Source organism: Neodiprion lecontei, chromosome 3 (genome assembly GCF_021901455.1).
Source record: "Neodiprion lecontei isolate iyNeoLeco1 chromosome 3, iyNeoLeco1.1, whole genome shotgun sequence".
Classification (NCBI taxonomy): domain Eukaryota; kingdom Metazoa; phylum Arthropoda; class Insecta; order Hymenoptera; family Diprionidae; genus Neodiprion; species Neodiprion lecontei.
Genome location: NC_060262.1, coordinates 8,260,742 through 8,287,086, shown reverse-complemented (window position 1 = coordinate 8,287,086; position 26,345 = coordinate 8,260,742). Strand labels below are relative to the sequence as shown.

The following is a 26,345-nucleotide window of genomic DNA, read 5'->3' as shown; positions in this document are numbered from 1 at the left end:
TTGAAATTTGATGTCAATCTAAGAAGTTTGGAGTTTCAGTTACAAAAACGATTCGGTTGTTTCGCATTAACTCCTTTTTCCGCGTACTGCTATAATACGTTTTGACACCAAACTTGAGGAACGAATCGAAATTCAGATTGGTCAAAAAAATCCGTATGGTTTCAATTTTCAAAGAATTAAGATTCTGAAGAATTCTTTTCGGTTATTACAGATTCAGCCATGAAGGCAGTAGAAGAAATCGGTGCGAAAACTTTACAAAACCAGAACCATTTTCAACCGTAAATAAAATTGTTTATTACTCTTTTTCTTTGAATCACGACTTATTTGTGAATTTCATAGTTCGAAGGCTTGCACCGGTTATGGTTCTTTTCGCTTGACGAAAGTCCAACAGAAAAAAAAATCGGTACTCACCAACAATGATTTCGGACCGTGGAAACTAATTTTTTCCCCTTTTTATTCTTGACCGGTTATTCGAATAATTTTAATCCATAAACGTTGTATAATTTAGCCGTGCATAAACAACTTTTTTTCTTCGATTTGTGCAAAACGGAAAATAATTTATTTCATTTCTCAAAATATGTACCATGTCGAATGAACCGGCATCATGAATTTCAAAATCGAAATAGTTCGCAGATTGACAATTTTAATTAAAAAAATAATAAAAATTTGTTCACTTCTGAGCAAATTTGAACAAGCGATCAATTTGTGACTAGCAAAGAAGTGTTTTCTTATTTTCTGGTCTGAGTTAACAAAAAAAAAAAACGCCCCGTTGATTGAGACAAAAATCATTCGAATCCATTTATTCGTTCTCAAGATATTACCGAATAACAGTTGAACAAAATACGCCCAACAACATTAGAATCGGATAAAAAACACCAAGGCTTAATCATTCTTAACATTCCAATTGCAAAACCTTTTCTCTAAACTGTTCATATCTAAGCTCTAATACGTTCGGGTTCATAACTTTTACATGTTCGGAGATTATTGGCACAAATAACATTGCTGGAAATTTTTCAAACGGTTTAAATATTGAGTGGGTATATTTTACACACGTATGCTGCATTTAAATTTCTACTCAAGTCCATAACTTACAGTTAATGTATAATGAAACGAATGGAGAGAATTTTTTATTAAAGTTATTATCCATCCAGCGTGAAAATATTTCGTTATAATATGCACACTCCGCTAACGCGAATTGATGTTAATGTAGATTGAAGCTTGGAATCCGGTTCTTATGGGGTCAGTTGAGAAAAGATGCCGCGTTCGATATATTCGATCGGCTTCGTTTGATTAGTGATATCTTGGTAATTTTTTATGCTTAGATTCTTGTATTAAAACCATGACAGACGGATAACATCACGCTCATCATCTCTCCAGTCGTTCCCGAACGATTATTCCCGAATCCCAGATACTATCTGTAAGGCGAGTAACTTTCTCCGTGAGAGAGAGACGGAGCTAAAGATCATCAACACCATCTATTGGTTAGAGACAATTTCTTTTTCGACTTGTATATAAATATACAGATACGTAAATGCATCAAACGTTTGATCGTTTTTCTCAAACACTTTCCAAGCTTCAAATTACCATGCAGAAAATCAACTTCCGGAATGGTTGAAGTAGTTGTGAATTTACTTACATGTATTTATGACGTAGAATTATGAGCGAAAATTAATAAAAATTTACCACGCATGGTCGTGAGTCAAATACAAAAATGCTTCCACATACGGCGAAAGTTATTAGAATTCAATTTTCAATCAAAATCCCAATGATGGGAAACTTTTGAAAATTACGGAAAAATCATCAGAAGCCAGCAGAAATAATTGTAATTATTTTGTAAATGATTTCGAAATAACCGAGCAAGAACTTCCCATCGTAAGATTGAAAGATTGAAAAAGAGACCAGGCTACGTTATACCATCAGATAAATCGTGCCGCTAATTCGGACATTGACAAGCGCGAAAATGAAATCAGACTCCGCTGGAGGCAATCCTCGAAAAGTTACGCGCGATTCGTTTCACTAGCATTCGATAAGTTATCCAACAGTCAGCCTTAAGGCTAATGTGTTTTCAAACAATCACGTGATGCCTCAAAAGTGTGATTATTCCTGGTCATTTTGCCGCGCTGACATTTAGCTTGTGGTTGCTATGAACCAAATGTGAAATGTTCTCTGACAAAAGCAACTGGCAGTCGGCTAATTCGTACCGATGCCGATCCCGATGATTTTCAGATAAAAAAATAAAACCAAAGAGAAAAAGTAACACCAAAAGGTAAAAAGATGGTAAGGAAAAGATTAAAAAAAAAAAATTAATTCATTGGCAAAAACTGCCGAGCCCGTCGCATCTACATCAACAAATAACATCACGATTAACGTTGATATCATGAAACCTGCTCTGGATGTAAGCCCGGAACAAGGACAAATTTTCGCTTTTCTTGCAAATGAAAACAGATGCAGTGATATCAGCATCGATACGAAATACTTGTTTTCTCAAAGACAAAAGAAAGAACATATCACTACTGCTACTTAAGAGTTGTTTTTATCGTTGAATAACAATAATTAAATAATATTACATAATATAAATCTATCGAAAAATATTATCCTACTAATATAGCATATGTATATTATTCAATATTCCAAAGTTTTATTAACTAAAGTGATATGTGTTACCAGTGATATGCCAGATATTCCTTTCTTTTGGTGTGGTAGGATTAACTTTGCTTGCTGGTCGGCTATATCGTACCGTTTGCAGAGGTTTATTAAATTGAAAGAACAATGATTTTTCTGATGATTTCTGAATCGATGTAGAGTACGAATGAAAATATGTCCATGCCGTCGGAATGAAGTATAAAATTTCAGATATTACAAAGTCCAAAGTGGTAAAATCACGTGAGACCACGCTTTAGTTGTTAAATTAAAATTTATCAAACTATAGCGATTGTTGACGTTTGTGTTATTATTATTAGTATGCACGGGAAATGAATAAGTCAAACTAATTTTCATCGGATTGAAATCCCACGCTTCGCCAACAACGTACCTCATTATAATTTATTGGCATAACTAGAAATATATATATATATATATAAATTAAAATAATATATACGTATGCACGCACGTATATATTTCCGGGATCATTAATTAACCAAAAGCCGGCCCCTTATGGCACATTGTGCAGAACGTTGTGTGTATTGTATGCCCGCTACGATATTATCTGATAATTAAATCCATCTCATTCTTTACAATATATACGTAAATCTCGTACCTAGCATTATAATTATGCGCATAATTTATATTCAAACAAATGCTTACATACATCTTTTACCTGTACGTTATGATACACGTAGGGAATATAATATAATAGGAATTACGTTTGGGTATATAATGCGGTAACATTACACTGTAAATATACGTATACATTTTTCTTCATTCAGGGATTAATTAATTCATTAAAATCTTGACGAAGAGACGTAATTTGCGTTTAATAGTCATAACGCTATTTCGTATGGCGACGTGTTAGATACTCCCGTAAAAAAATTATTATTACGAAAAAATGGGCAAGATCTTGATGAGAAAATGTGAAACTGAAGTTTTCTTGAGGTGAAGAATTTTATTGAAACTATCGATCCTAATTGACATAATGATATAAAGAAACCGAAAAGGCTTTGAATACTTTGATTTCCAATGGAAAGATTCATTTGGTCGTTACAGGTGTATTCTTAAAGGCAACTTTAGAAAGCATATAGAAGAAATTATCATTTCTGTTCACCTTTGCAAAAAGTCAAATTGATATTTACCGTGTTATCAGGATTTTTCACGAAGCAAAATAATTTATTCAGTTACAACGGGTAGGTTGCAAGAAATTTATAATTTCAGAAAGTTATTTTAGAATTCATTCGCGAATAAAATATTCTTAACATATGTAAATTAGGATGTGTCGGAAAGAAATAATTTGCGATTTTCCACCATAGTATCCGCTAAAAAGTTTATTTGGGTTAAAAGAAACGTTCCAGCAAAATATGAGCGCTCTACGTCATGTGAAAGATCAGGCTTAGTTCATTTTTCATACTTATACATTTTTTTTAAATTTACGAAGAACCGCGAGTAAAATTTTTTTTTTATCGCTCAAATCATAATATCAATTTACGTTAGTAAGAAGACCCACGCTTGTGATATCAAGTCTCCGTTTGATGCCTCAAAAATGTATCTGACGATATTTTCATTATTGATTTAATCTCAAGAAATAGTTATTATAAAATATGAGCTTTTAATTTGGGAGAGTACGATTCCCGATTGATATATTGTTGTGTCATGGATCGTGATCTTTGGGTAAAACATAAATGTCGGGAAATAAGTAATAATTCAAGTGGCATAATATCAAATTTTCAACACGAAGCAAAATCATGCAATATTATACTTGGATTGAAGATTAGTTGATTAAGAATCTCAATTTCTAGTTCGAATATGTGAGTTTATTGTTTTTTTTTTTTTTTTTTTACAATTCGATGCCAAGCAAATATCATTTTTTGCATTCAACTTGATCGAATTCAAGTCACAGTTTCCCAACGCTTCAATATAATTAATTCTTTTCTCCCCTTTTGGACATTTTGCTCTGTTTAGATACTTTTCTTCGCTTAGACTTGCATACCTCACGTTTAAAAACTCTACTAATAGATATTTCCCATTTTAGAGTGGAAAAAAAAAATTAGTCAACGCGTTTCATATCGTACGCATTTACCGTATATATTTTACATTACCTTACGGGACTGAAAATGATTGATGAACTTTTTTTCACTCCTGATCTTGATTTGTCAATATGTATCCAACTCGAGAAATTCTTATCGATTGACTTAGCATGAAGTAAAAAAAAACAAACAAACCGCTGATATATTACAACTTGAAAATTGATTTTTATTCCGTACAGGTGTATCATCTGATAATATTGATCCAATTGTTCGAGGCATAAAACATGTAATGATTTCAATTGAATTGAAATAACATGTTATCGTATCAATGAAATTTTCTAACTTGAAATTTCCTCGCGTTCACCCCGAAAAAGTAATCATGTTTTGTATAGAAAAACAATCCGGCTAAATCCCAAAAAATTTCCGATGCTTCTAAAATTTTTCCATTCTAAAATCATTTTTACGTGGCAAATTCATGAATTTGTAATTTTTTTTCATAAAACTCTTTATTACTTTGAAACTGTGTATTATAAAAAACATTTCTCTCAACTCTTCTGCAGGAAATTCAATGCTCTACAGAAACGATCTGTTGTAAAATTTTCGTATAAATCTAATATTTCTCACAATTTAAAACTGTCTGCATTTTTCACTAATAACGTGATAAATATAAGATTTACGAAAATTTTACAACAGATCGTTTCTGTAGAGCATTGAATTTCCCAAAGAATAGCCAAATTAAACTTTTTTATAATACTAGGGGCTTCGCCCCTGCGCGCTTCGCGCCTCACTATTTCCTAACGCATTGTCTAGTAGACAGGCGAATTCCTTCATGTTGATTTGATGACAAGTCTGCACTTGCTGTCCACTTCAATTCCTTCTGTGCTCACTTTTCTTTTCTTCATCAATCTAAGCTTCCATTCGTTGGTTGAAAATTGGTGTTCCTTCTCTATTGATATCGATCTATCTCCTTGACTTGCTGAATTATTTTTGCTACCGCTCTGCCCGTTATTCTCCAAAATCACCTTCTTTATATTATTTTTTTCTCTATGTTTGTGTTGCTGTTCACTCCGCAAAACACCTCTTTCTCTTGTGGTTAACATAGATCCTGGTCGTCCTCTTGCCTGGTTATAGGAATATTTGTTTATTATTATTCTCTGGCTTATTTGGTTATTCGTACTTACAATTTTATTTTCCTTTTTCTTTTGCGATACGTCCGACCATCCACCGTCTCCATCGCCTTGTCTGCTGGTTGAAACTCCTTTTTTCTGTTCGTTTATTGAAAAGCCAGTATGATATTTTTTGTTCGCTTCCCTATATTTTCGCTGCTGTTCTCGTCGTCTAATTTTTCGCTCTTCTATGTCCATCACATTGGTTGGTCGTCCTCTTGATTTATTTTCCAAATCAATAACCACAATCGATTCTTCTAATTCTTCGACACCCTTCGTTGAATTATTTTTACTGCCGCTCTGCCGGTTATTCTCCAAAATCACCTTCTTTATATTATTTTTTTTCTCTATATTTGCGTTGCTGTTCATTCCGCAAAACACCTCCTTCTCTTGTCGCCAACATCGATCCTGGTCGTCCTCTTACCTGGTCGTACGAATATTTTATGGATATTATTCTATGGCTTATTTGCTTCCTCGCACTTACGATTTTATTTTCCTCTTTCTTTTGTAATATTTCCAACCATCCACCATCTTCATCGCCTTGTCTGCTGCTTGAAACTCCTCCTTTCTCCATTGTCATCGTAAATCCTGGCTGTCCTTTTGACTGTTTGGTGATATATTTAGATTTACTATTATTTGATTGTTACTTTTCATACTTATGACTCACTATCTGAATTTTATTTTGGTACTGCAAGACATCAAAGTATCCACTGTCTCCGTCGCCGGTGAAGAGTAGCGAGAATTGTGTTTCATTTTGTGATCCGATCCGGTGTGGATGAGTTTGTTCTTCGCGATACACGATCAAACATATCTCAAAAATGACCGCAGCTGCATATATTGCATTTTTATTCATATGTGATTTGTAATCACCAGGTGACCTAATCACAGCACCGTTTGACTCATTACCTGTAATAAAACCCGCAAATGTAGACCAATTATCCACTATATTTGAAACGATACTCAGTCTCACCTCTGCGCGTCGATCTTGAGTGCCGTATACACGATACGCCAACGCGCGAAAAAGACAATTCCCTTTTTTACTATTGTTATTATCATCTTTTTCTACGTTCATTTGTTTGAAACTTTTTTATTAGACAGAGAGATACAGTTTCAAAGTAATGAACAGTTTTCGCGAAAAAAATTTCAAAAAGATGAATTTTTCCCACATAAAAATGTGAGGCGTGTTAGAGTTGTCGGGCAATTTTATTTTTTCATTTAGCCTCATTTTTCTTCCATATAATATGATTACTATATGAAATTCCGACATGACCCAAGTAAGAACCACCTAAACCCTAACTTAGATATGTATGATATAATATCGGAGCCAAAACGAAAATCGTACGAAGTATAAGTAACGTCTATAAGCTGGAGGATTGGCCGAGTTAGAAAACGTATAAGAGAGACGACGATCATGGCACGTGGAAGTCGTGCCGACTTTTATTTATTTTCATTTCCCATCCAACTTTTTTACAAACATTCATGCCTTTTTCACTGCGTTTCTTGCCATCGCATGCGAACTATTTTTTCCTACCGAAAGGTTCCTTCGTTAATGGATGTAAAAATACGCCAGTCAGATATAATACAGCACACGTGTAATGTATTGCATAAATATTTAGGTATATATGTATACTGATATATGTTGTTACATTCATGCGCATGAACGGTGTATCCGCGTAAAAATGTTAACGAATAAAAACTTATCGATTTTCACACCGTTTTCGTGCAAGAAGATAAACAACGCTTCGACCATTATTAATTTCAATTGAAACAAATTCTTCCCCGCTGACTGATGAATTTTAGCGAACAAACATATTACAAAAATCCCCGAGCATTTAAAATTATTCGCAACGTATTTCGGTATTTTTTTTATCCTCCATATTCCTCCAAGTCTGTAACTAGTTACATACTTTTGAAGCAAAAGTTTCGGAAATCAACTTTATACCGACAACAAAGTTTAAAATTACTTTTCGTAAAAACCTTTCGAAAATGACATCAATATACATATGGTAAATAAATATTTCTATGAATTTTGCACAACAATATTGGAGTAATCGAAAATAATCCCTTGACAAAAAAGTTGATTAATAATATCAGCAATATATATTGATTAAGAACTAAGAAAGATTGAAAATGCGACCGGTGTAGTGTAAAAAAAAGTGAGTATTATTCGACAAGTGACCGATTGATTCGTCTCACAAAGAATGTCCCACATATTATACAAAAATACAAGGTTTCTTCGAGCGTAGGTGTACGTTTATTTAATTCAGCAGGTGTTGTTGATCCTGGTATACGTATATATATTTATTTTCGACCATCTCAGATCTGCCCCATAATTGGTTATATCAAAGTACTACTAAAAGGTACTCGATGTGAATTTTTTCAGATTTTTTAATTCATTATTTGAGAAATTGCCGTTTTTTTTTTTCAAATGAATATATCTCGAAAACTTGAAGTAACTGAAAAAAATGACTACATAAAAGTTGTAGTTTTTTGTTAGCTCTCTAGAGAAAGTTTTGAAAAAATTTTTACGTTCCGGTAACGCTGATTTTTTACCAAAAAAGGAAGAAATAATTTTTTTCATTCAAAAAGAACCCCTTTTTTCTGGATGAAAAAATTACAGAGTCTTCCAATATGTGTGACAATAGCGCCAAAAAATCGCCAGAGTGGCACGGATCGAGGTTCTAGGTTAAAAAAAAATTAAGCCACACAAATTCGGTCGAGGTTACAGAATAAAAAAATTAATTTCTGTGGCTTCATTTTTTTTTACCCTAGAACCTCGATCCGTGCCACTCTGGCGATTTTTTGGCGATATTGTCACACATATTGGAAGACTCTGTAATTTTTTCAGCAAAAACAAAGGGTCCTTTTTGATTGAAAAAAATTATTTCTTCCTTTTTTGGTAAAAAATCCGCGTTACCGGAACGTAAACATTTTTTCAACAATTCCTCTCGAAAGCTAACAAAAAACCACAACTTTTATGTAGAGTCATTTTAAGCAAGGCTTAGGGCGAGGTCAAGCCGCGAAGTCATCTGTGCATTGATTACGTTTTCTTCCTTACATAGCCGTTGTTTCGTACACGTTCTGCTCGAGAGAGTCACCGACGGGGTAAAAACATTAAGGTTATGTAGTACTCCTACCTTTACCGACCGAGCAAACTCACACTTCTTCTTCCTGTATTAAATAAACAAACGAACGGAAAGGGTTCAAATTTCGACGGTGCGTCGCTCTTTCGTAGCGGAATTCAGAAAAGTTACTCATGTCCGGAAGATCGTCAAAAAAATATATGCTTTTCTGACACCGTTCCTGCATTTCCCACATTTCAGGGGCCAAAAAGCGAATGGTTGAGATGCTTTGTACAATTCTGGAAAGAACGAAGAGTATCATGAGACTGTTTTCGTGTAATATTGAGGTCGACGAGAACTAGGAATTACAATAATTTCGTAAATAGAAGATACTTTCACGATCGGCTCGTCGCACGGCCAACCAATGAACGCTGAGCACAGTATTTTGACGATTTTCGGGAAACGAGTAACTTTCCTCAATTCCGCTACATAACAGCGACGCAGCGTCGAAATTGGAACCTTTTCCGTTCGGTTGTTTATTTAATACAAGATGAAGAAGGGTGAGTTTGCTCGGTCGGTAAGGATGGGATTACTACCTGACCTTAATTCATACAGAGGCCATGGAACCAGCCAAAGATGGTTTGCATTGATCTGGGACGCAACCAAATGACCTCTGCAAAGTTGCGCACATTGCGAAACTTCACCGAAACCCAGATAATATATACTTGTAACTTACTTACCGCATCTCTCGCTGCTCTGTCTTCTCTACTCCAATTTCAATTTCGTGAGTCACTCCAACTGCTACGTGCGTACTCACTCCTTACCATACATAGGCATACGTTTATTCGGCACATTCGGGTGAAATGCTCAAAGTTTTATGGTTATTGGCGCTAACTGGAATTCTCAAATTTTATGTAATCACGTCTTTGAATTTGTCTTCGAATGACCATGAACAGATACATTTTCTGCCTAACCGTTAAGTGGTCATTCGTGGCAACTTTTTCATATTTCAAGATATACCAAAATCAATTAAAGTGGAATAATTTAAAGATTACCGCAAAAGTCGTTGAAAAAAATCTCAAAGCCCCGTAGAAAACTCAGGAAAATCTTATACCACAAATTTGCAAAACCTCAAGGTAATTCCCGTAAAAATTCCCGAAATCTCATAAGAATTCAAAATTTATTTAAACCTGAGGAAAAATTTTCAAAATTGTACTAAAGTTGCATAAAAATCGACCACAAGTATTCAGAAAACTCTGTCAAGATTTGTTAGAGCCCGATGGAGTACCCTAATCTGAATTTGAAAATCTGTCTCCTTCGAGTGAATTCCATCAGTAGAATTGATTGAGCAGTCGGTGCCTAGATTTTAGTAAAATCAATCTCTCGTTGACCGTGTGATTATACAAGTTTACCTTTTCGCCTAGACCTGAATAAATGAATAATCATAAATGCCCCCAATTATGCCCACGTTTACATTGTGAATTGCGGATAGAATGCTGTTGGCACTCGAAGCGACGAAAAAGAAAAGTGGCGCACGCCAACTTGGAATTGTAAAAGTTAACGAAGTGAGCACATAACCATTTAATTAATCTGTACCAAGATCTGCAAACGTCGCAACGCCGTATTCCGTCTACTTGCGGCTTCAACATACGATCCTTATTTGGTCGTGTAAAAAAAATCGACCAACCCATCATGTCGCTCTCTAACTCTGTTGGACCTACTTTAATTTATTTTTTATCCATGTACAGGTACGTATGCATGCATTTACGGTAGATCTAATTTATATTCACGTTACAGTTAATTACGATGGAATTTAGTTGCGTAATTATTGAATTAAACGTGAAGTCGTCGGTTGCGATGTCACTATTATTATTACAGGTTTGCTCAATTTTAACAGCGGATTTAAGATTTCTAACGGATATTGCTGGTATAATTGATCAACGAAATTCAGTTCTGTATTATAGGTATAAAGCTAATCGTTCATTGAATAATCAAGTCTAATTGCTTACACGAAGAATTAACAATAAAGTATTCTCAACAATTTATCTACATCGCGTGTGTTCAAACTAATTACATTGACGATACGATTTGAGCAATTTTCACGTCACAGGATTCGGATATATGGATTTAATTATCAGTTCTCTCGGGATTGTAACTAACTTTGTTGATTTTCGAAATTCCTTCACTCTTCCAAGTCTTTCAGATCCATAATTGAACTTTCTTTTTGTAGTGATGCGATGAGGCGGGAAAATATGTCAAAATTCCAAAATGAACCCGATGGATTATTTGGAATACTAATTTCTTGAATTTTACGACCAGCATCGGAGTGCAAGGTGAGATATTCTATAAACCTATGGCATGTAATCTAAACGGAGAGCAGCATACACGGAACAAAACTCCATAGACGGTATAAAAAAAAGGAGGTAAAGAAGTCTAAAACCGTGATTACCGAATAGTATCTACTTGCTAATGAAGTCATCGTAAAATTTATACCCGAAGCGTGTCTTATATTAACACGCGTATCTGCAAACACATATACGACATATGAATACCGTGTGTAAATAATGATACACGTGCTACACGCGTTGCGAATACATGCGTTTTTACACTATACTCGAAATGACGATGTGGTTAAAAAGTGTACGAGAGATTGTTACCGCCAAGAGAAAACCAGTCGTCCCAGAGTCTAAACGGTGAGACCCATGGCCGATAATGATTCATCGCGGTATAATCAGCATCTTCACTCACTTTTGGTGAAGTTTCCTCTTCGAGCAGGCTTAAAGGAGCAACGAAAAACCAAACAAGCAATTCGCGAACAAAAGTACAAGTTTATCTCTAGCAAATGTTTGAGCAGAGGGGAGATTGTACAGATTATTATTCTGAGAACGATGCGACAGGCGACGTAAAAATGTAAGCGCAACATTTTGGCGGCAAGGGGAGGGGGGGTATTGGGGATAATCGGGCAATACTGTAACGTCTGAATAAAAACTTGGCAAACCAGGGAAAATGCCAATGACAGTGAATACCAGTAAAACAATGTCCCTGATACACGTAATAGAAACGAATCTCAGCAAATTCCGATTAGCTGTGAAATGAATAAAAATTTGAAAAATAATTTTATAATTATAACGTGCAAATGATGATAAATCTGGGGTTTTTTGTTCATTCGTAACCCGATCCTCGAAAATTGGCTGAAGAACATTGCATAAATTTTACATACCAGTATCTGTTGTAACAAGCGAATGTAATTGTTAACGAACATCTCTTACACGATACTTGGATAAATCGATTTTTATCCAGTCTGAAGGTAAGCTTGTATAAAGATTAATTTTCCGAGTAATTTCTAGGAATCTTCAAGTGTTTGGAAATTTTCAATGTTCTGGATAACAGGACCTTTTCTCAAACTATCCATATCTTAGTTTGCATTATTCTAATTCGTCCAGTGTCATTTCCGTTATTGCATATGGTATTGGAATGTTCTTTAGTTTCATTCGTGTTCGCAATGATTAGCGTTGCAAGTAACATTGATGGGAATTTTAATTGAACGACTTCTTCTGGCTTCCTAAGTTCTTATTCAGACGTTTTATCATTTTATTTATCGTTAAAAGATAGGAACATGTAAATATTTTTGGTACGTAAAATACTAGCAGTCCGTTGCAGCTCCACCCGCGACTATTTTCAAATACTTCTTGCGGCAAAACTATTACGCATAGCCATATGCTCTCACGGATTTTTTTGCAGAGCTCGTCGAGACCTTCAAAACTCTTAAACATAACTTTTCTCTACGTGTGAAAGTTAAGTCAGTGTTCGCATAAGTTTGTAAGCCTATTACGACTTGGTTTATGAGAAGTATCGTTATATCTCCAAAACTGTTGATCTGGTTACAACAAAATATAGTCTAAAACCTAGTCAGACGATGTAACTATCCATAGTAAAAAAAAAAACACGGACCCTGAGAGTTCCGTACAAACATAATTATTATTTTCATGTGATATATGACTACAAATAAACTATTTTCGGACCTTTTCCTTTACTTGTGCTGTAAGACCTTGCTTCTCTCAAAATTTCACTATTCTAGGTCATCGCAAAGTACTTTACAGGTTTGGATAAGTCAGTTTGGGAGTATCAAAATATGTGTGACATACATAAATAGCCGCGTATCTTTTGACTCCGTTGACTTGGAAGCTTCAAATTTTTACACCTTCATGGGACCGTAGTAATTGATACTAATTTCAACTTGATACCTCTTCCCGTTTCTGAGAAAAAGGATCTAAACGCACGAACGGATTGACAGACAGACGGATGAACAACGAAGTGATCGTATAATGGTTCCGTCTTTTCCTTTTGAGGTACGGCACCCTGAAAAGAATCTAAATTGGTTCGGTAGTTCTGGAGTTATAAGCGCATTTAGGACAGAAAGACGAAGTTCTATTTGTACATCTAGAGATAGAGATAGAGGTACGCACAACTGGTAATGATTTTTATGTCATGCCCCGTACTATGTATGTACGTACCTACATACATGATCGAAAACGAATTTTGGACATAACCAGACCAATGTAAATTTGTCACTCGACGTTGAAATAAATTCTTTTCGTCGGTGGCAATCGCTTGTGCTCCGTTTGTACCCATCCGTGCCGTTTTTCAAAAATCGATATCCTAACCACGTCACTTTATTTCAGTCCACTTCGTCACTCTTGTCTTTCTCGCACCCTTCTTTCATACTTCCATCCCCGCCATTTATTTGTAACGACTGAAACCCGTCACAGCTTTCCATATGATTTTGAAAAGGATGTTGCAACGTTTACTCGCGACGCAGAAGCTGTCGTATCCTGGTTGACTGAAAATAGACTCCAATTGAATGGCTCAAAAACTAAGGCGATGATACTGGAAAGCTTAGCATACACGTGCAGACTCGACCTCACAACCTGCCCCAAGATGAAAGTGAATAACCAAGACATCCCATACGTGACTGATGTCTTGAATGTTGGAATCTGGCTCATTCCCACGTTAAATTGGGACCTTCCCGTCAAAAGCACAGACTGAAGAGTATATCAGTCACTCGTTTCTCTTAAAAGGCACAGATGAACTCCATGATTCATTACCATCCTGCAATAACGACGTACAAACAAATGCAGAGAATCGCACAGAGTATTTTCTTACCCGGCTAATTCAAGTGTATTCAAATATCATCTACGCAACCACTTGATGCAATTATGATGCAAAAATCCACCTTTCGAGATAACAACCGGCTTAAAATAGATTTCTCCATCAGTTGCACAATTCTTGTTCAGAGGAATTCATGCGATACAAGTACCTATATCTTTAAGCCACGCTGTCATTCGCAGTTAGGATTAATAATAATTTACGCACAATATTTTGTATACCCGAATATGATACTAACAGGTGGGTTTTTAAGTGCTAAATGGATGTCCCGACGAGCCGGACCAATGTTTAGACAAAGTAGTCCATTGCACTCTGCTACTCTGAATAATTTGGTCATAATTGTTGATACAGAAAAATATTACTCGCAAAAGTTTATGGCATCTAATGGAGCAAACAAAGTTTTTCCAGTGAATGTTATCCAGAGGTTATATCTTTTGAGATTTCTGTGGTAGCAATGTTTTTTTCAATGGGCACTGCCTATTTTCTTACTCACTGCATGGAAGGTGATATCGAAACGAGTAATTGAAGGAGAATAAATCTTGGTAGCAAATTTAGTACTTTTTTTAATGAATTTATTTTAACATGTGCTCAAAATGTTGTCCATCAATCTGAATGCACTTATGCATACGCATGATGAACGATTGCCAATCCAAGTAATCTAGGAAATTCTTCATTCGGCCTACACAGCACGAAGCCCCGAAATATCACTGGTTTATCATAATAGATGAACCAAAGCCTCCAAAGTTGATCACAAATATAACAATGCATATAAAAAATCTGACGAGAGTTAAAATAAGTGCCGATGTGCAATTTCCTTGTTTTTAATCCCTGGTTGAATCCCCCCACGTGGTACGTTCGAAAATTAATGAGTCCAAAGCTTGCACAGCGTGTCAATGGCATATCAAATTCTCTAACATCTCCCGGCTTTTCACACAAAAATAGACATTTTCCAGGAATAACTTCAACCTAACTTTACTAAAAACCTCACTTCTTTCATGCGAATTGGTTGAAAATTAGACATCAGGTGGCTCTGTCCTAAGTTAAATAGACCAATTTTTCTCTCAGTTCAATTTTACTTAAACTCAGTTACCAAATGTATCAATAAACACTCCAATTTTAAGAAAACTAACGGAAGATTAGGATTAGCCATTCTTTTAAAAAACTAATAATAACGAGTCAAGGCCCATATCCGTCGTGACGAAGTTTGGCTTACATATTTTCAAGTGTGATACATTCACTCCTAGATATCGAACGTCCTGTTTTCTGTGTCTGCAGGTCACTTCCACAGATACATAACGGCAAGTGGATCCGCCCTTGTGACATCGGGTTTCCAACCAAGCGATCCCTGTGCTGGGCAAGCATTTGACCTTGGAAAATATGTTGGCTGTTCCAATAGATCAACGGATTCCCCGATCGAATGCTTGCGGACAGTCGATGTTTAGGACATGATAGGTTCTTAAGAGGTATTCCATCTTTGACAAACGTAGCCGAGAATCGTATGGAACCCAACCGACGAGCCAAATATTGATGGTGCCGTTTTCACTCATAGTCCCCGCAACTTAATTCGCAATCGTCGAGTTCGAGATTTGCCTTGGGTTTCAGGTATTTGTCAAAATGACGGATTAACTAGTTCTATACGAAAGTATGCATAGCTACCAAGCGATCGTTTGGATTTCTTAACTGTTCTTGGAAACTCTCAATATCTGAATTTGACCGCAAGGAATAAATTATCGATGCTTGATCGACTTCATCCAAGTGAGTTGATTAAATTCAAAAAATATTCATGTCCATTTTCATGGACGATTTATTACCTATTTACTTACTCACTTACCTACTTCTGAAATCCTGTACCGATCGTCAAGTCTCAGGCAACTTGCATCTGAGAACTTGACGTGATTTCTCGTACTGTGTATGCAAAAGCTTGGGGTTTTTTTTTTCTTTTTTTTGGCACTTCGTTCGGTAGTCTATCGAAAAATTGTAGCAACTATTCATGACACGCTTCAAGGTGTCGTACCTTTTATATCCAATTAGGAATGTTAATATCGCGCGCTTCGTATTTCAATCTACTATCAAACTTCTTTCTATATCGCTGTCAGCTTTTTATAAAAATGAGGAACTCGATGACTTTTTGGAAAACTTTAACCGCGTCTTACCTACTTTTTTAAACTGCAACTGTTTACCGGGTTCGGGAGCCGATTGATGGGAAAAACACAGCAAGTCATACTGCTTAAAAAATTTCGAAGCCGACAAAAACGTGGCAAGTAGCATGGATGTTTCAAATGCAACAAAGTTTTAACGAGCGATAAATTATAATTTTGTTATTTGGTAGATACTCGCAAGCCTAACAGTACTCGTTACAATATCTTATCATTCTGAAGGGTAGAAATGAAATTGTCAGTGGTACAAGTATAGACTTATAGAGGCAAACTGCGCCGTTTGTGGACCGAGCTGAAGTCGTAATAAGAGAGAGAAAGCAACAGCTGGGGTCGGTCCCTGGACTAACTCTGTCCTTTGGTTTGGGCTTCAGCGACCCCGTAACAGGTCATTCAAGTATTAGCTAACGCTGAAACAGGGGTATGCCATTTAGAGAAACGTTGTCAAACATTACCCTATAGTAGTAGGTATTCCAGGCAAGCGTTAGTTAACGTAGGAAATTCGAAGTGCGTCCTTAAAGCCAACACGCCGCCTGCTTCAGAATAATGAGAAATTTTCTTTTAAAGGAGGTATTAATAATGCATGAATTGATCAATAATAATACGTTAGCGGATATAATGTTTATTGGGTGGATTTAAGAAGATAGACAGTATATAATGTATTTAATACTCAATGAATAACGAATTCACGTTTTAATAGACATGTTAATGTGTATTGATAATCAATGATGACTGATACTTAATAAAGTAGAAATAAATTGATCAGGACGTGACTGTAAATGGTATTTCTGCCATTATCAGTTAACGAATCCATTTGCCAATAAACTTTTCAAAAGCGTTAGCTAACGTTAAAAAAACAGTAGTTGTAAAACAAGCAAATGTCACCAATCGTTATCACTAGGCGTGGGATGCAAAAATTGCAAAAAAGTCGCACTCTGTCTCTATAGGTATATGGACACAAATGAGACACGATCGAATGATACTTCGAAAAATCAAGTCACTCGGTATGAGGAGCTTTTCAGTAGAAGAAAAAAGTTTATCAAAGAAATAGAAATTTTTAATGAATTTTCACCGAATTCATTTTTAGTTTCTATTATCGATTGTTATAATACTGATGATTGTGTCAAGTATGGTACACGATGTAATATACATGGATGTACAAAAGACACTCAACTAAGTATTGCTAAACACTTGTGCTAAATATCCTGTAATAATTCTCCGTATAGTAGATGCAACATCACGTTAGAAACGTTTATTCATTATTATACAGTAAGTATAATAATACACGGGGTTCAGAGTGAAAATTCAGTTCTGGTTTGTATTATACATTATACATGTATATACATACATACATACACACATGTGTGAGGGTATCGTAAACAACGCAATTAAACCGCAACTCAACGCGCGTATGTAGTTATGAGCAGTATTACTTTACATTTACGCGTAATGTATAAAGTCGACCGGATAATTTGTTACATATACACATATGTATGTATATATATATATATATATTGTATATAGACGCGTGAAGCTATAGAATTCCACAAAATGAAAGAATCGGAAACTATGATCATAAATAAGAGGACATTCCTGTATCGTAAGTTAAAACAACATCCAGGAAAAAAAATAAACGTTAACGCGTTGCTCGATTACATAATTATTGTAATATAATGTTATACATGAGCGGGTATAAGTTTGAATTAGTCTGATAACGTCGTGGCTACGTAGCAAGTTTCGCTCATTTTTACGTTCCATCGTCTGGAGAGAAATATTTTTAATTATAACTTATCTTTGCAATATTATTATACGTATTCGATGAGCAAGTATGAAACGACGATAAGGCGAAACACTTTTTACGCACCAGACAAGGTGAATCTTTAGAGAAAATAGAACAAAGTCTGATCACTGTGAAAATGTATCAGTTTAAAACACTAGCATCTCAATTTTTATACGCATGATACTTATTTTTTCAAGTAATTAAATATTGTACATTATTTCCACAATTGACGAAGGATTACGTTTTTAGAATCAATTTCAAATAGTTTACGGCCGCGGGAGACAAATTGAAATAATTACTTTTCACATCACAAGGGATTGCGCAATGATAAATCTTGGTAAGTCATGCGTAGCTAATTGTTAAAAATTGTGCCACAAGGTTGAAGTTCGTTACGTTAACGTGACGAAACATTGAAAAGACGCAATTGCTATTTCGAAAATTCCAAATGACCGAAACAGTTGAATTTGCAAATGAATATGAGTATGTTCTGCTTTATATTTATACATACGGTTTACTGAATTTCGGGTAATTTCTAAGTTGCGAAATAACGATTATTCCTGAAATGGCATTGTTATTCACATTAACGTTACGAACTTCAACCGATAATAAATATTCTCGAGTCTCTTCAAATTGAGTTCCAGGTCCAAATGTAATACGTAACAAATTTACACAAATTTTCATAAAAACAAGAAAAAATTGATATATTTTCGTTTCTTTTCTTCACATGGGCAGCGATCCATTCATTTTTAAATAGAATAATTTATTTCCATTGAGTTCTAACCGATCATATGAGTTTCGTTGATTTCCAATAATCAAATCCACCGGTTATCAATCATTTTCAAGCGTGTATGCGGTGTTCAGTGATATCCGCATATCAAACAATCACAACCAGGCCCTGGAAATGGTTTATAACGTTGGAAATTTATTGGAAATCAATATAAAAAATTATAAATCACCATAAATATTTACTAACGAATGGAAATCATTGCAAATGAATGGTAATCGCTTTGATTGCAAGTGATTCCAAATGATTGTCAATTATTCAATTTATATCCCGATCGATTCTTTGTCGTTTCAAAAAATATTTCAATCGTATTTAAGTTCCTTTGGTTTACTATTTGATTTCCAACTGTTAAAAATTCGTGACTCCCTTGAGTGGAATTGCCTCTTCAATTTTTCCCCACGATGATCGTGTAACTATATTAGAGTTTTTCACGATAAAAGTGTACGTTCGTCTTTGGTACGGTATTGACGAGGTTGAAGTTCAATAGCGTTAACACGATGACGAAACACTGAGGAAAAAAAAGTGATTGAAGAAGTTGATTTCGAAAAATATAGAAGTACGTTTCACTCTTCGACGGCTTACCGAATTATATCGACCAACCAACTACAAAGTTGTGAATTATCAATTTTTCCCCAAAGTTGCATCGTCACATTACCGAGAGTACCGGGTGTCCACGAAATTCCGGGACAATTAATTGAAAAATTCTAGTATCTTAATTTCGTTTTCTCATAAATTTTCAAAGATGTGATGAGTCAATCAGGGGTTGAATAAAAAAATGTACATACATGTATCAGTTTACATGCAAAATGAATTGTCACATTTTTCCGTCAAAAATCTGTAATATAAGCTCTTTCAGGATAAATCAAAATACTCCAGAACTTTTCCAGAACTCAAGGATCAATTTGCGTTTTCCCGGATAATTCCAGGATTCAAGGATACGCGAGAAGCAGCGAGTATTGTAAAATTCCACATAATCGCTTGTATAACAGGTAAGACAAAATTCAACCTGCGCCCGGCGTTTGTCACGTGTACCGGGAATATCCTACCTGTCCATAAGCTGCAGACAGACAGGTAGGGGGATATCTCCCCCTCTAAATACTAATTACGTTACCGACACGCGATGCTTGTCTCATGCGTATCCCAATAAAGAGGCACGTGACCGCCATCGTGTCGCACGCTCTCTGGGAATTCTGGGAGAGAGAGAAAGAGAGAGAGAGAGAGAGAGAGAGAGAGAGAGAGAGAGAGAGAGAGAAAAGAGGCACGCCGTTGCTGCGGACGTGACACAATACGCAGTGGATCCAACACCGAAACTTTCGATGAGCGACTCCTGGACTCGACTTTGTGAGCTATTCGATTTCAAGGCATCCATACAATAGAAGACTGAATTATTCGAAGCAGCAAGCGACAGCTATATGTACAGACAAAGAAAATTCAATTTATTTTTCACATACCTCCGCAATTGGTTCAATTTTGGTGTGCCATTTTTTTAATTTCTTTTTTTTTTTTTTTTTCTTTCCTCAGCTCTTGATTTCATTATTTCGCGTACAGGGCATTCCATGACATCTGGATCGAGATTCTAAATCGATGTCTCAGATTGGCTTTATAATTGTGTGTGTTAGATACGTGACGAAAAACGCAATCGCGTTTCTTCGAGGAATTTTTTGAACCGGCGTATCTGAAGTGTGATTTAAAAACTGTGAAGTAAACCCACCTTTTAAAATTTGAAGAAGTTTAGACAGTTTTTTTAATACATTGACGTAGAATTTTGATCGAGATATCATGGAATGCCCTGTATGTAATGTTAGTTGAATTCGGGTAATACGCGTAGGTAAGTTTAACGAACATCCGATATCAATTGATACATTAATCTCAACATTCTTATATGAAATATTTTATAGTCACTCATTTTCAATGTATATCTAACTCTATAAACTAATCGAATGTTTTTTTTTTTCCATTCAAATTATTCTTCTTCGATTATTATACCCTCATTTTCAATCCGACAATGAAATGATTTATCGTTATTTATCTCACAAAGATAAAACTTGACTATAACTGTATCGAATCAAAGAAATTCTTCAGTATTTCCATTCACGATAATATGCGAAAATAAATAGTATCTTCAAATTGAGAACCCAGTTTGTTTAATCTTTTGAAATACATACAATTTAATCGCAAAAATATACTCGTTATACGCGATTAATCGGCACGACCGTCACAGCTCGTAAAAATTCTTTGACGATTGGTAAAGGTAAGGGGGAAAAAAATGTTTATTGTACAGAGCCGACTGGAAATAAAAAAAAATGTAAACTATAATCGTTGAATGACGTATCGACAGTCGAAGAGAAGTAGGTATTTTTCTCACGATCGCAGCGGTAATGGGGAAAAGCGATAAACGGTTTCCCGGAATCCTTTCGAACGCTGAAACTCCGATAATCCCGAATCCCTTATTACCGTCGCGATAACGACGCGGCGTGAATATTGAGAGGCACTTGCCAGATGATGCAGCGGCAAGTCCCACGTGCATCGGTATGCGTACGTACTTAACTTTGCGATTGTGAATCGAATCGAAGTGCAAACGATCGACGTCGAACCCGTGATAAGACGCCTCGGCGAAAGGCGTCGTGATACTGATAACGCTTTTCTCTCTCTCTTCGCAGCCAGAGGGAAAGAAGACAAAAAAAAAGGCGGAAAATAGTTAAATAAAGTATTTTGAAGAATGTTTGAACGGGTTCTCTCTGCTAAAAACAAATTAAAACGAGAATCAAAAAAGGCTGTAAGTCATATTTGGAAAAAGAGAAATTCACTACAAAGTATGTATGTATGTGTCGAAGCCAATGTTTTTTAAGGAGAAAAATCTTTTTGCAAAAGAAAACGGCATTTGCAGCCTCATTTAACTCTCTTCTTCAAATGAGCTTGAAGTTTGTGCTTTTTTGAGAGAAACTCTTTTTTTTTTTTTTTCGCAACGAGCAAAGTTGTCCGAAATTCGGTAATCCGCAATAATTACGGTATCAACAAGCTCATTTTACGAATTCAATCAAATACAGAGTTATTCTTCTGTAATGTTGGAGAATGATTTTTTCAGTGTTTCGTTACATTAACATCGCTTACTTCAATCTCACAAGAACACGTTAGATAATAGATCATACATTTACAGCGATTAGTAATGCACTGATAACGAAAAATGGCGTAACGTGTATTCGAATAGATATCGGATTACTGTCGAACCAGCTGCAGGAAGGCAAAGTAAGAGTAAGAGTAAGATGAAGGTATACAACTATGGATTGAAAAAAACTGAGATACGACTGAAATGAAATAAGACCAAGGACAGCATGGCAAGCGAATAAAGGAGTGGGAAAAACTCGCCAAACTCAAACGCTAAACAAACAGTAAATTAATATTACTACTGGCATATCAATATATGCGTACTTAGAAGGTCGACTGTATTCTTATGTACGAAATATTGATCATTATCTGCACATCTATGACATGTTAAAAAACTGAATAGTTTGATTCGAAAGGGGGAGCGCAATTAAGAGATTTAAAATTTAACAAATACAAATTTCAACCTATTATCGGATTTTTTAAAAGTGCATCGTTTACGTTTAACTTTAACGAATAACAGTTGATTTGAACCGCAGATGAGTTCTTCAAAAGTAATTCGAATCGGATTTCAGATAACAACAATAATTTCCCAGATACATCAAACTATCATCGTTCATAACCCGTCACATACTGGGTTTTGTTTCTTCGTCGACTTGAGCAATTGGAGAAAAAACACCGTTGCTACTAGACGATCTGTAAAGAATTGATTAGCGAACAGAATAAAGCACACTTCATTGGAATAGGAAAAATATACGCGCACTTTGCGTTTAAAAAAGACCGTGAAATACGTGACCGCTCTGAAGTTGCAAACAGTTGACGCTCCGTGATTTGAAATTTGCGATTAGCAGATGTTTCAATCGCCAAACGTTTTTATTTGGATCGATTTAAATAGCTCTAATCAGATACGACCGGTTATTCGTATTTTTTATGATCAAATAGCAGCGGCAGGCATCCGAAACAATGAAGACGAGTTAGCGTTTAAAGTGATCTCTGAAGTTGCAAACAATTGACGTTCCGTGATTTGAAATTTGCGATTCGCGGATGTTTCAACCATCAACCGATTTCCGCTCGATAAAATTTAAATAGTTCTAATCAGTCACGAACGTTGATTCTTATTAATTATGATCAAACGACAACGGCGGGCATCCGAAAGAACGAAGAAGCGCTAACGAGAGAAAAAAAATAGCAGGTGGTGCGAGAGCGAGGAAGTTTTTATCGCGGCGAACAGCTGAGTCGAGGGGCTCGTGCAGGGAATATTGACAGGTTCGCGACTCACCGCAGACATTGAGCCAGCCCTCAACGCGACAGGGATATTCCAGCTTCATGGCGTTGACAGTTGACGATCACAGAGAGAATTCAAATTGCCCGCACACTTACGACGATCACACTGTCAGGCACATTACTAACAACCTGTTATCAACGGAGCTAAACCCAGAAACGGTAGAACAACGTCGCGGAATTCCTAGCGCAGCGTTTCATTTTTTCTCTTCTACCGCTTCCGCTCGCCTGGATTCATCGGATTTACATACTCACTTCTTCGTCAAAATACCCACGAACTGACGAATCCGTTTCACTTCACTTGACCTACGCTCGCTTTTCTGTCAGCCCGTAAACACCGCACGTATGCTTCGAGTTGTAACGACGTGATCGAAATGTCGAGACGTACGTCTACGCAAACCGAACACACCGAACGCGGCACTGGAACTGAGCTCAAAGCCGAAACTCGAAAGGCGAACGGCGCTTGACACCGGCGCGCTATTCGATTTGCCCACCCGCACGCAGCTGCTCGGTCGGTAATGCAGACTCGCGGTAACCGAATTAATCGCTCGTTTATTGCGTCAAATCGTTGTCTCTGATTCGATTGCCAGATCGTCAACACGCGCACTGTCAATTAGGATATTTTATTTATCCAATCATAGATAATTCTCGCGAAAACGGGCAGTCAAGGAGGCTTGTTAACGAAAGCTTTGATATCGTTGCCTAGTTTCAAATCGCTTCAAAACTGTTAAAAATCCATTAGATTCATTTTATTTCGCTGCAGGATGTCTTATTTTATTCAATGGACTATGTTTCTTCGGTATTTCAATTTGTTGAACAGAATCAATTATGATGCAATGTCGTAAAATTAAATATTTTACAACGTCATTTGTCCACGTGATTTTTCGAAAACAGTTTTCCAAATAAAATAAGCCATCGTAGAGTGAAATCTGACACACCTGCTGTAGATTTTTAATCAATCTTGAGCCATTTAAAATGATGCATCGAAATCCAGTGAATGCTGAATACACCGATTTGAAATTCGTCTAAACTACACATGTAGTCTGTAGACATTCGCAAACTGCGTTATTTATTTTATTCGTCTTCTTGACATGGTGAAACTAATAAAATTAACGTAATCAGACCCAAACAGTTTTATTAGTAGAAACAGGAGTCATTTTCTCATAATTTACCGTACAATGAAATAATATTTGTACTCGATTATAAATTAGTTACATTTAAAAATTTCATGTCTGATTTCACGCAATATTTAAACGCAATGCAACAGAGTTTAGCTGTGATTCGGTAAATATCTTAACTCAAAGTGCGCATACAATAATACAAATTTCAGTTCTGTCGCGTCAGTGTGCGTTTAAATCATGGGCCGAAAAAAACATCGCAGATGGTCAAATTTTTTATTGAAATCGAAAAAATTTTCACTAGTCGGTGCAGCGCATTCAAATTTCACCAGCAATCATAGATATACGATTTTTCGCGTTCAAATTATCAAGATTGACGAATCTCATTTTGCACCTCCAATTATAGGGGTATTTGTAAAATAAATATTGATACAAGAAATACCGCATAGTTTAGTCAAATTCTCTTACGTATAACTGAAAATTCTGATCTTCGCACTTTGGTAGTTTAAAATTTTCTAGTTTTTTACGGTTAGCTAAAAGAGTGCACTGCAGTGCCGTTCTAATATTTACGATTACAATTTTACCTCTGCTTTCACATTAATAATTAATAGGCATTACAGGTTGTTGTGTTTTCGTTATCTTGATTATTAAATTTCAGGCTGAACAACATAACGTATGATAGTCGACTAAAATGTACAATCAGAAAAGTCACGAAACAAAGGTTTTTAACCCTGCGTCTGTGAACGTTTTTTCGACACCTCCCGTTTATAAACCTGGATCTTTCACGACCGGCCATTTATCACCCTGTGAATACACTTAAAAAATTCCGACAAAGTTCATGCTAATGGTGGAAACCTTCGTCTTGATATACAAATCATAAAATTGTAGAAAAATAAATTTATTCACATATTTTTTGTTAAACCTGTTAAAGGTTGAACCTTTAAAGAAAAAAAATATTTCACCTCATTTATTTAAAATCAAATGCTCAAGTCAGGGTAGGTAAAAAAGGCAATAAATCATGTATTAGGCATTAGTATTCACACATTTTATTATCGAAAAGACATTTCTTTTATCGTTCGTTTTACAAACTGAATAATTTAGTACTTTTATTCGTCAACTCTTATGTTAAAAACGAAATTTTACATGGTTAATCAAAATTATTTTGACACCGAAGTACGCACCTCACTTGTTCAGCCGACCGTTGCTCCATTTTGTGCTAACACTAACAATAAGTCATATATATACCATTTTTTTTCTCATTAGGTAGGTTTACTCATGCAAAAAACACTTTCACTCACCTATGAGTTCAATATTCACCGTCTGTAAACCTGGACCTTCCGTGTCTGCTCCGGATTGACCGGTTCACAGCAACTTTCCCGCAGGGTCTGGGACCTTTTTTTTAGGTGGGGATAGGAGCGACCACCCTTCTTTTCATAGAAAATTATTAATCGAAACCGTTTTGGCCTGGACATGAAGGACCCAAGATTACAGACGAAGAGTTAAGAGATACAACTAATTGTGACAGTTTTAAAGTCATACGACTTAAATTTGCTTATAACAATATTCCCTCAACGTAATTTCATAACAATTAAGTGCAACTAATTCATGCTGAATATTTACAGTCGCAGTTATTCTAAGCAAATAAGGAATAATGGAGAAAAATGTACACTTGTTTTCAATTTTTTATCCTTACTCTTGAGAAAGCAAATATCATCAAATAACAACTTCGTAGCATTCACAGATGACAACAATGTGAAAAAAATATTTTTTTTACATTTTTTGAATCAATATTAAAAGGTGGAGGAATTTTAACGTCACATTTTTGGTTATGAAATGTTTTTTTTTTGAAAAATCCAGTAGTACAGATTACAATAAACTTTAAAGCCTATAATTTGAAATAATTTCTTCACCATCGTTTTGTGTTTTTTCAGTTGTCATCTGAATTATAATTGAAAACACATTGGTTTGACAAAATTTAACTCGATGAATATTACAGTTAATTAGCCTGTTGAGCCTTAAAACTTTGCAAATATCGAGAAAACAGCGGATAAATATAT

The 26,345-nt window shown here is 35.7% G+C and overlaps 1 protein-coding gene across 1 annotated transcript in view; it reads right to left on the bottom strand.

The window, feature by feature from the left end:
* LOC107216528 (ras GTPase-activating protein raskol) overlaps window positions 1-23,598 on the bottom strand; it is a 226,219-nt gene extending 202,621 nt beyond the window's left edge. The window contains exon 1 of the mRNA XM_046735810.1: window positions 23,169-23,598. Within this exon, the coding sequence (XP_046591766.1) occupies window positions 23,169-23,217 (49 nt within the window). The 5' untranslated portion in view covers window positions 23,218-23,598. The remainder of the gene's footprint in view (window positions 1-23,168) is intronic.
* Between the last annotated feature and the right edge of the window lie 2,747 nt (window positions 23,599-26,345).